This window comes from Octopus bimaculoides, chromosome 14 (genome assembly GCF_046866305.1).
Source record: "Octopus bimaculoides isolate indiv1 chromosome 14, ASM4686630v1, whole genome shotgun sequence".
NCBI lineage: Eukaryota > Metazoa > Mollusca > Cephalopoda > Octopoda > Octopodidae > Octopus > Octopus bimaculoides.
In genome coordinates this window covers 3787003-3798691 of record NC_142941.1, presented here as the reverse complement: position 1 = coordinate 3798691, position 11689 = coordinate 3787003, and the positions used below count along the sequence as shown (strand labels likewise).

Sequence of the window (11689 nt, the reverse complement as noted above, 5' to 3'; positions counted from 1 at the left end):
AATCTATTGTGGGTCCTTAGGGAATATTGCCCTTGCACATCGTTCACATACAAACTTTACTGTCTCGGTTAACTTTCCTGTGATTCCAATGCATTTCTTGTATGTCCATAGCTTGCACACTGGATGGAATTCCTTTCTACATATTTAGCAGACCCATTTACACGGAGGAAGATGTCTGTGTCTATTTTCTTGCTTACTACAACTTAAGTCTTTGTTAAGTTAAACTTTGAGTCCCTTTGATTCTAAGTTTTACTTCCAAACCTGGATTTTCTTTTCCAATTCTGCTACAGATTTTGCTATGTCAGCTAGGTCAGCAACATATAGATCTTTTAAATTCCTCTGCAACTTGGAGTATTATCATGAATAGGAGCAGACTGAGTACCGAGACCTGGTGAGTGTATATATATGTCTGTCATATATACACCTATCTACATATCTGTCATATATATATATAACCACATACATCAACATTATTTAGTGTCTGTAGTCACCTTTAATGATACACAAAGCAAAGGAAATGTTAGATCTGTTCTTGGACCTGTCAGTTCCCACCTATTTATGCCTTTTATACATATATATATAGATAGATAGATAAACTCATTATTAAATCGCCAAAAATATTTTTGGCAATTTAAAACTGAGTTTTGACTGTTATTTCAAGCAGGTAAACATACTTAGTATGTCCTTTGATTAATTTTAATCCCTCGGCTATTTAATGCTATTTTTGGCCTGCTGTCGCCTGTGTCATTGACTCTGTTATTATCATTCTTAGAATAGTTACATTGGATAATAATAGAATTAATGACCCCTTTGCAAATTAATTTTTAGATAGATGGATATAGGAAGGCAGACAAATCACAAATCCCTTCAAGTAGATGGCCCTGCTCAATCTGTAGAAAAGGCATAGGTAGAAACTCCATAAGATGTACCTGGTGTAGGCTAGGACACAAGAGGTGCAGCGATATCAAAAGAAGGTTAACTGAGAAGAAAGTTTTTGTGTGTGGCAGATGCACAGGGGCAATAAACACCAACTGTGCACACCAAAATTTCAGTCAGTCAGATTGGTCATTTGCAACATCAGTGAAGGTTTGGTTCATTTATTTCCTATATCAGAGATGACAAATTCTCATTGGAGTATATGGCTGGTTGCTGCTGCTGATGAATATTCTCTCTCTCTGATATCTCTTGCGTTTTCAGCATAAGCATATCAAGTCCATAAGATATGTTCTTCTCAGGACAAATAGTCCAGTGGCTGGCCTATCAACTGTGCAAAGTTACCCCAACAGAGGTGCCACCTCCTCCTACGAACAGAACAGGATTGCAGGGCACAAAGACAACACGAACTGTGCAAGTCCAGAGCACCAGTGCCTGACCTGCGACAGCCTTCTCAGCACTCATTGGCCTGATTGACTGTAGCTGGACATGCTCAGTCCCATCTTCTCCCATATGGGGTTCTTGGTCATCGTCACCAACAACTGGACAAAGGAGTGAAGAATGGCCTCCTCAGGACACTGAACCTTTCAGGCAAGATGACAATGGGCTGGGATACCTGGTGCCTTGCTGTACTCAAGAAGTCTTGTGCCCCACGGCAGAAGTGTTGAGTCCAGTCCCTCTGGGGAAGAGGATTGACCTGTAAGAGTCCTCTGCCAGTGTCCCATAAAAAGCACATAAAACTGCCTGTGCAGTGTTACATAAAAGGCAACCATGAGGTGCCACATAAATGCACATCCAACCATAGAAATATTTGACAACTTGCAAGACACCCCCACCATCCACCTTAATTTCCACAGACCCTTTCTTGAACCTTGTTTGTATTTATAAACATGGGCTGGTTTTCGGGGTCAGTTTTTTTTTGTGAACCTCTTCATAAGCTGCCATCTGTGGCATCTTTTGTTTAATGAAATGGAAGAACATTGTAAACATATTTGTTCCAATATTTTTCTTTTCAATTTTATTTATAGGTTGTTGTGGTGTCCTAAAGTGGCCATTTCGATATTCCTTGTCCAGAAATTGTGTTGTCTGCTCTTGCACAATCTCCAATCTGAACCATTTTCATATCTATGGCTTCTCCCTGAGAAGCAGTATTTTTAACATAAACAGAATTCAAGGTGACAGTCAATTTATTTATTTTTCTTTCTTCTTATTCATTATGCTCTCATTTAAAAATTCCTTTTGCATGTGTGTATGTATTTACCTGTTTTAGTGAGTGCATATATTGAAACCTGTCGTTAGCATCAAACCACAAACTCATAAGATACATCCATTAAATTTACCCTCATATTTTACTGGTAGAGGTGAGACAGCTAAGTGGATAATGGAATGGACTGGTTGCTCATAGTTCATGAAATCAAATCTGTAGCTAGTGTGCTGTTTCTACACTAAACACTGTTTTCCACTTCATTTAGCTGTCATGGAGAAATAATTACTAAATGAAGAATGTTGTCTATGGTAGACTTGTGTCCTGTTGTCCCCTAGACACTGATTTATCTCTCATTCATTTCTATGAAACTTCAGTTAACACATTGACCCATAAAGTCCTTGGAGCATAGCAAATACTTATTAAGGTTGTTTTACTAACCCCTTGACATAATGAGAGATAGGAGTTCCCATTAAAAGCACTGAAGGACAATGACCAAATGCTACAAGACCAATTCTTTTGGGAGAATCTTTACATGGTTGCTAAAGCTGGTAGAAATAGAAGTCAAATCATACAAGCTCACACATACTTATGTGTTAGATATAACAGCCAAATCTCCCTATCTCAGTGGAAGGTTATCTCTCATTTCTGTTGTTTCTAGTCAGAACACCATATTTTCCATTGCCTCAATTCACCTAGCTATCAGGAATATTACCTGTGATAGACTGGTGTCATATTCAGGTGAAAATTTATCTCTCATTCTCTCTGTTGTGTTTCTTGACAGAACACTATATTCTCCATTACCTCTCAGTGCACCTTACTATCAGAAATATGTACCAGATAACCAGAGAGTGTTATCTCTGATCAACTAGTGTTTTGACCAGGTAGAGACTTCTCTCTCATTGTCTCCATTGTGTTTCTAGATAGAATTCTATTATTCTGCATTCATCTTATTGTCTGAAGTTTAGCTAAGGAAAGTAATGTGTGATAGACTTGTGCCTTATCCAGGTGATAATCTGGTTCTCAACATGAAATTGAAGATGAGGATCAGATTCCAACTGTGACAAACCTGCAGCCCTTTCATACATTGACACTTTCACTTTATTTGAGGTGGATTTGAAACACTGAGTTCATTATCCAAAACATCTGTATTGCCAACAGTGTTGAGTTCATTTCCCTGTGGCCATGACAAGGACATGTTTCTGTCTATAGCTCAGTTTACTTAGCCGTAAGTAGATACCACAGTATGATACAGTTTACTGTACTGTATCCGTGACCAAGACATATGTATCCAGTTGCAATTCCTGTTGACCAGTATAAGATATAATCAGGAATCATAGAGGAAACTGCTTAAAATCATAATTCCTATCTTAATTCCTCAGATAGGAACTATTGAGAGAATGTTTGCATGGTTATTCATCCTGTTAGATAGAGCAGTCATCTTTCATATCCATCACCTGTTTCTACTAAATCAGTCTTTCCTGTTAACGTGCAAGTGGCTGAACACTCCACAGATACGTGTACCCTTAACGAAGTTCTCACTTTTAGTCTACTCTGTGTTTTTCAGAAATGATGTGGGTTGACTAGGTATTCCGCATAGAATCAGCATATCAATACATGTGTTGATCTGTTATTTCATCTGTGATGTCCAGTCTGTTGAGATCTAATCTTGGTCTTTCACCCTGATGTCCTAATCATATTCATGATGTCTGTGGTCACACATGATCTCAACTGCTTTATCTAGGATATGCAACAATCTTCCACAGGTCAACAAATTAACCCTACCACATCACATTCACACACATATACACTGGATGTTTTTTCAAAATCCTAACTGCTTGTTTTTTTTTTTTGTTTGTCTTTTGTAGCATTGGTGCCAGAAGAGACGACACCATGAATCACATCATCACCTCCAACATTCCAGGTTACGAACTAACTGAAGTGATTCATGCCATCGAGACAAGTCATAGCTGCGATATCTGTGGTAAAGGTTTCTCACGGTTTGACAACCTGGAGAGGCATAAACTCACCCATCAGGCTGTCAAACCATTTGGTTGTGATGTTTGCGGAAAATCGTTCTCTCATAAATCACACCTGAAACAGCACCAGACCATACACACTGGCGAGAAACCTTTCAAGTGCAACATTTGTGGTTTCTGTTTCTCAAGAAATGGTAATCTGACTCGTCACATGAAAACCCATGGGCAGGGGACCATGCCTTCGATGGCCCCCCAGTATGAGAATCCCAACCCAAACACTGCAAGATCTTTTGCTGTTGACAAACCATATAAATGTAATATTTGCGGCTGTGCTTTCGGAAGAAATGGAGATCTAACTCGCCATTTTAAGACACACGAAGAATCTCTATTCCAGAACCAGAGCACTACCTATCAGAAGCCACAGCCGCCACCACCACCACCACCGCCTCCACCGCCGCCGCCGCCTCAACCCCAACCACAGGTGCCTGCTAACTACCAAGACGATAATCCATTCAACTGTAAAGCCTGCTGGAAAGCCTTCACAGAAAGGTCCGATGCAGATATGCATGAGCGAATTCATGCTGCCTTGCTTCCCTACAAGTGTGACGTTTGTGGGAAGGCGTTCTCAGAGAACAGCTATCTAGAGAGACACAAAAAGGCCCACACCAACGAGAAGATATTCTGCTGTGATATGTGTACCAAGTCGTTCTCCCAGAAATACCACCTCACTGTCCACAAACGGACGCACACGGGCGAGAGACCCTTCAAATGTAACATTTGCGGCTTTGCCTTTTCTCGTAAAGACCATCTGGAGCGACACCAGCGAACCAATAAACTTGGCGACCGTAAACTGAGTTGTGTCCCACAGAACACTGCTGCAGCAACTTCAGAAACTTACCAAGCGACCCTCAGTGTATCTCAAGCACATCATACCACGGATATACCACAGCACGAAGGGGTGACGCACTATATGAACATATAAGGGAGACAACTCTTTGTCTTGAATGTGATTTAACTCTCTAATGTTCTCGTTCTCTCTCTTTCTCTCTCTTTCCCTCTCTCCACTCTAAATAGTGAAGCCTCCACCGGGCATTTAAGACAGAGAAACAGGCACGGCAGTTGTTCTTTAGCATTGACTCTTGTGTGGTACCGTGCAGTACCTCATCAGTGTTTACAGAGAGAATTACTAAACTGACAGAAAAAGGTGCATGGATGTTTGCAGTTAATAAGTACCTTGGAATGTGATAAACAGTATTTCTTCAAAGTACATTCGTTTCATTGCTAGGACTGATAATAATAATAATAATAATAATGTCTTTTAATGACATCTTTCTATGAGATACATCTGGAAACAATGGAATTTGTGTAAAGCAAGATGTGTTTGGGATACCACAACGGTTGCTATGCAGAGAAAGGAGCAAGCAGAGTGAACATTAAGTGGTGACCGTGTGTGTGTGTGTGTGTGTGTGATATTGGTAGCTGTGCTTGCCAAGCTACATCAGAACGACATTGATATTTTTAAAACCAGAAAGGTCACTTAACACATAAGAAAGTCTACATTCTTTTATATATTTATACACACATACATACATATATGTAAATATAGTTTACTGTTCCATTACAGGTAGGATCAACAAAAGAAGGATTCCATCCAGTGAGAAATGAATATCATTTAACATAGACAGAATTTTAAAAAGAGATACCAATAGTTTCGTACCGTACAGATACAATAATCTGGGAAATTATTGTAGCTCAACAGCATGAAACTGTTAGTAGCTCTTTTAAAATTTTGTGTATATTAAATGATGTATGTATAGATAGATATGTGTGTGTGTAAAGGAAGTACAACTGTTTATAATAGTTGTACATGTGAGAAGCAGGGTTCATTTCTATATGATACTGCTGCAGAAGGAAGACAAAAAGAAAACAAAATGGATATACTTGTATGTGACATTGTTTCGGACAAGGAAAAGAGATTTTCACATCTCTGACATTGGTGCCTGTATCAATGAAAAACAAAAAAAGGTACATTTCAATTGTAAAACTAAAGAGAAAAAAACTGGCAACTTACGGGTTTTTTCCCCCTCTCCTCTTTCATTTGAATATATCCCTGGAAATGATGTTCCCTGTGTAAGGAGTGATCAATGTTTGTGTCCAGTTTCAGTCAATATGTCCTTGTTTATGGATCAACATGTCTTCACTGGAAATTTATAATAATGTGTCATTAACCATCACTCTCACCCCAACTTTTTCATTTATTGAACAAAATTACAATCTACAAGAATTTGGCACTGTTTGGGTTTTGTGTGAACTCGCAATCATGGTTTCAATCTGCACTGAAACTAATTACCACCAATGCTCTCCACAACTTCACCAAAACGTTCCCTTGCCCTTAAACATTGTAAGGGTCCATGTCTATCTTACATATTATGTTTTTTTTTAATTTATTTATTATGTTGTGTGGAGTGTCTCATATATATCAGGCACGTGCCATCAGTAATTACTCAGGGTAGGCAGTTGGTGACCTTTATGTAGTAAAACACAAAAAATAAGAGAAACAGACATGTGTCTGAGTTGAAGGCAAATTTAATTCTGCCTTTATAGCATGCAAAGAAAACGGTGTTGTAGGAGTGTATGCAGCGTGTGTACTACAGCAGTACTATGCGTAGCTTAAATACCGAGATTGAAAAGCAGGGGCGAATTATGCCTACCTAATCTACAAAAAAATAAAATATTTTGCATTTTATGCAGAGTAATCAGAGTAACCTTCATAATTTTATTGAATTAGGTGCATATTTTGCCATAAAAGGAAAATGTTGCTATCGTTCTATTTTATTCAAGGTAGGCACTGCCTACCTTGGTGGTATGTCCCTGATTTATATATATATATATATATGATATTTTTCCCCCTCTTCTCCCAGCTCATAATCACTGTTGTTTGCTTCATTTCAAGAGGGTTACAACACCTGCCCAACTCTCACTCTCTATCTGTCTATGTATCTAACCATCATTAAAAAAAACTAAGAAAGAAACACCAGAGTTATTCTATTTTGTAACTCTATACAAGTGGCTGCTCCAGCATGGTCCTGGCCATTTATGTGTATGTATATATATGTATGTGTGTATATATATATATATATATATATATATATATATATATATATATATATATATATATATATATATATCTTGTTTGTGGATCAACAAAGCAACCAGTAGTTTCATGTGAAGTGATCTTCACAATTATTCAAGCATGCCACATGGAACTCTTGGTACTTGTTTCTGTTTTGCATGGGAATATATATATATTTGCATATAATTGTTTTTCTATTTCATTTGCAATGTTTTTGATCTGAACTCGTGTGTTAAAATATATTTTTTTATATCTCAGGATAGTCAAGTAAATCTGCAATAGAGAAGCCTTATCATTAATGAAGTTGCAGGTAGCAAGGAAATGATTGACCTAGCTGATTGATTGATTGACCAAACACTTAATAAGACAGTCAGTCAGTTGATTGGTTAAGTAATTGACTAAATAATAAAAGAAGTGAAATAGGACCAGTGCATATATTTATTATTGGCATAATGACCCTCCCGAGATACAGTACATAAGTATGTATGTTAAGGTTGTCTTCATCATCATTTAACATCCATTGTCCATGCTGGCACGGGTTGGACGATTTGACCATGGCTGGTAAGCTGCACCAGACTCCAGTCTGATTTGGCAGGGTTTTCTATGGCTGGATGCCCTTCCTTATGCCAACCATTCTGAGAGTGTGATGGGTGCTTTTATGTGCCATGACTGATTTTGTTTGGCTTCATAGGTCTTCTTCTCAAGTATGACATAATGTTAAAGGTCTCATTCATTGTCTCTGAACTCAGCCACTTTACCTCCGTGTATTTGATAAAATTGATATCAACTGGCTGATAATACTAATTTGAATGAAGCAGAGATGAAGTGGTTTAAAATGGCAGCCCAGCAAAATCTAAATGGAACAGTGTTAATGGGTTTACGACATCATTTTGAAGCTAGTCTTGAGGGATTTATAACTCTCAAGAAAGAAAGTAAAAGAGTGAGGGGTCAGAGATGATTTTAGGATGTGGGATATTTTATGAATGAAATACAAGTGAAGAAGGGGCCAGTCCTTTAAGAATGATACTAGAACAAATAGTGAATGACTATAAGATGCGATCTGTGGATCCAGTATTCTGGATATATTGTATCCCTGCCGGAAATGAAGATCACACTGTACACTGAAGTGCATTGGTTTATTATGTAGGGTGTAAGTTGTCCAAAAGCAGTGACTACCCCCATCTTGTCCTTTAAGACAGCGTGGTGTGATGAAATTTGGCTGCTATTTCCAGCAAGTGGAGTGAACAAGTGTGATAGAATAGTCACTGCTGGAACGTTTCTGATAAGATGTCAACCGGATCATGGCTAAATTCATCTTTATAAACTAAATACAGATTTATAAAATATTTTCTCTTGTGTGAAAATATTTCTCTAAAGACAATATATAGAAAAGAAGTCATAGTAATATATATATAAATATATAGTGTATAAAAATACATTTATTCCTTCTCTCGTTTAAAAAAAAAAACATGTAATTTGTTAGCTGTCCTTAAGAGAGGATGGAGACTTAAATAACCATTTAATGTAGATAAACAACAACAATAAACAAAATTGTACGATGTACAATGAAAATGGTTTCATCATTGCTACAGTGTCTGTGTCAAGCTGATCTAATACTTGATGGACATAATACAGGGAAAACGTCAAACACTGGAAAAATACGTAATATATCAGCATTGCACGTTGTTCCTTTGTGAAAATGTTTGGCGGCTGGCTTTTCTGAATGTCGTCACCCGTGTCTTTCAATCTGGCTTCACCAGATGGCGAATTATTTCTCTTGTGTTGCTTCTCACCTGCCAGGTCTCTGCAATTGTTACTTTTATCAAAAAAACCGTTCTCATGTTTTATAGTCAGAGAAAACATCACAACACGACCGACATACTCATTCAGATTACATTTAACTAATTTTGCCAATAAGTTCTCTTCAGATAATGATTTCCTGTGCTTTTCGTTTTGAAATGGCTGACAATGTATTTCTGGCGTCAGTACCATTTGCAATAATAGATACATCAAATTGTCTGGATATTTTAATAGAAGCCTTTCACAAGCAATGACTGACGAATATCTTAATGGTTTTCTTTCTTTTTTCTCCATTTGTGTTGCCTTTGAAACATCTTCATTGAAAATTCCCGACAGAATATTGTCTTCGTCTGGCTGTGTGTTTCGTCTGTTGTTTGCACAATGCTGGTTTGATTGAAACAACATGCTCATGTTATCCAACGGTGTATTCTCCATGTGTTCAGGGAAACATAATATGCTAGTTAAGGACAATAAACTATTGTTCGCTTTATTTTTAATAGTTCGATTCATTTGGTAAATGTTACCGTCCCACTGAAAAGAATCCAATGATTTCAGTTGTAATTTTGAATACGGTCTTGTTACAATCGGCTGATTCGGCACAACAAATCGTTGACTTGTGCCCTGAAATGATGTTTTCTTTTTAGACTGAAAAATGTTCAAAGTGGACATGGAGCCTAAAAAAGAGCGGTTTCCTGTCACATTCTTTATATAATTCATGATTTCTTAGGCTAATGTAACATGAAAATGTACTCACTTCATATTTATTTTAATCGTGGTTCTGCTTATACGTCTATATTCCAACTTTTTTCTTCCGTAATGCCACGATATAACAATTAAAACAAACTGTTGCCTTCATTTTAAAAGAGGTAATTTCTTTTATTTTCCCGATCTGGTGATTTTGGCAACACTTCGAAATTCCTTTTATATATATATATATATATATATATATAGTCTCCTGAAAATCTATGTAGGATCTGTTTCGAATTGTCTACTTATATTGAGAAATTTTCCATTGAATGATATCTTAAAAGTCGAGTCTCAAGCTGAAATAGATTATCTGCACAAAAGTTTTTTTTTTGTAGGGTGGGGGTCTTCACAAAAATAACGGTAATTTACGATTGAAAAAGTGAAGTTCATTTAGAGACATTTTTCAAAATGATTTACAAAATGGCTGCCTCGTAAAACAAAAGTTAATTAACAAAAAAGCTACGAAAAAAGAACCTTTAAATTAGAGATTTGTGAGTTATTTCACATTAAAAAAAACACACACACACACACACATGAATGGAGGGAAAATGCACTAATTCTTTTCTTCTCTTCAGTTTTCACTTCTCCGTTGTGCAGCAGTCTCCCTCCCGTCTGCCAACGACATTGTCAATCGATTTAAAAAGACATAAAAAACACAAAGCTCCAGCGTTCGTGTGACCTGATAACAACGCTGTCGAGACACGTCATGGCTGTATGGTTTACAAACATTCAGTTGATTGTTAAAAACTTACTACTGACAGATGTTTTCTCTTTATCTTCTCATATTTGTTGTTTTTGTTTCATCCAACTCAAACTGTGTAGGTGTAAGACAGCATTATTTTATTTCTGTGAACATTTTCGACTAATATATCTTCTAAGATGAAAACCTATCTGCTATCGTAAAATTTTAAACAATACTGAGTTTTTATTCAATGAAACAAGTCAGCTGCTTTACAAAAACAGCACAATAGGTTTTGGAGACTTATTTACTTCTGAAAGATAAACCATCAAGAGAAACAATTCCAATAAATACAACACTGACGACTATTATTCCACTCATCTGATGTCCGACTTTTTTTTTTTTTTTAGGGAGAACGTTATTAAGTTCACTCCGCCAGCTCAATCACTGAGCAAGTATCTTCTATTGTAGCCTTATGTTGACTAATGCCTTGAGTGATATTTGCTTGATGGAAATTGTGTTGAAGCCTATCGAATATATATCTATGGAGCTGTGGTAAGTCATGTTTGTGAGAAGGTGTGTGGTTTAAAATCATAAAGTCATGGGTTCAGTTCTAAGACCCGGTAGTAAATTGTGTCCTTGAGTAAGGCACATCTTTTGACAAAATCTCTCTCCCTCCAGCTGTCACATCTTTAATGTCCCACAGGGGCAAGGATGGAAGGCCTGAGAGTTTGTCTACATCTCACAACTACATAGACCCCTAAAAGCAATTAGGGAAAGGTGTGGTCATACTCACAAGTGACAGGTGACCCATTTTTTGTTTTCATCTAATTCTTTTTAGCCATTTTCAAACGTACAGTCCAATGGTTTGGCTACATCCAGTGTGTTCATTGGTTTCTAAGGACAGGTTTGGCAATGTAAGCAAGGAAGACAGAACTCAAAACATAAGTAAATATATATTTTTTATTCATGTTTAGTAGAAGCAACAAAATGATTCCAGGGCTGAGAGTTTCATGCATCAGCACTTACCAAATTTCCCTGTGGGCTCTGTTAATCTTATAACTGGTAAATGGGGGAAAGTTGCTGGCCCTTAGTCTACCCTCATGGCTTAGAGGAAGGTGTTTATTGGTGGTAGTGGTATGGATCAGAGTGTATAGTGTATTGAACAGCATAGTATAGGTTGAAGTAGTGATGTTAGACTACCATGGCATAAT

The 11689-nt window shown here is 37.3% G+C and overlaps 2 protein-coding genes across 2 annotated transcripts in view; one reads left to right on the top strand and one right to left on the bottom strand.

Moving 5' to 3' along the window:
* Positions 1-11689, top strand: part of LOC106870051 (uncharacterized) — a 35201-nt gene that overhangs the window by 655 nt on the left and 22857 nt on the right. Inside the window, exons 2-3 of the mRNA XM_089363311.1 lie at positions 1962-2108; positions 4006-5097. Of these exons, the coding sequence (XP_089219437.1) occupies positions 4031-5097 (1067 nt within the window). The 5' untranslated portion in view covers positions 1962-2108; positions 4006-4030. The remainder of the gene's footprint in view (positions 1-1961; positions 2109-4005; positions 5098-11689) is intronic.
* On the bottom strand, positions 8646-10743 carry LOC149132595 (uncharacterized). The gene has a single exon (XM_089363218.1). It carries the CDS (start codon positions 9764-9766, stop codon positions 8729-8731), a length of 1038 nt encoding a protein of 345 aa, XP_089219344.1. The 5' UTR covers positions 9767-10743; the 3' UTR covers positions 8646-8728.

Coding starts and splice junctions, on each gene's coding strand:
- LOC149132595 (XM_089363218.1), bottom strand. CDS start 9,766: ATGAATTATATAAAGAATGTGACAGGAAACCGCTCTTTTTTAGGCTCC.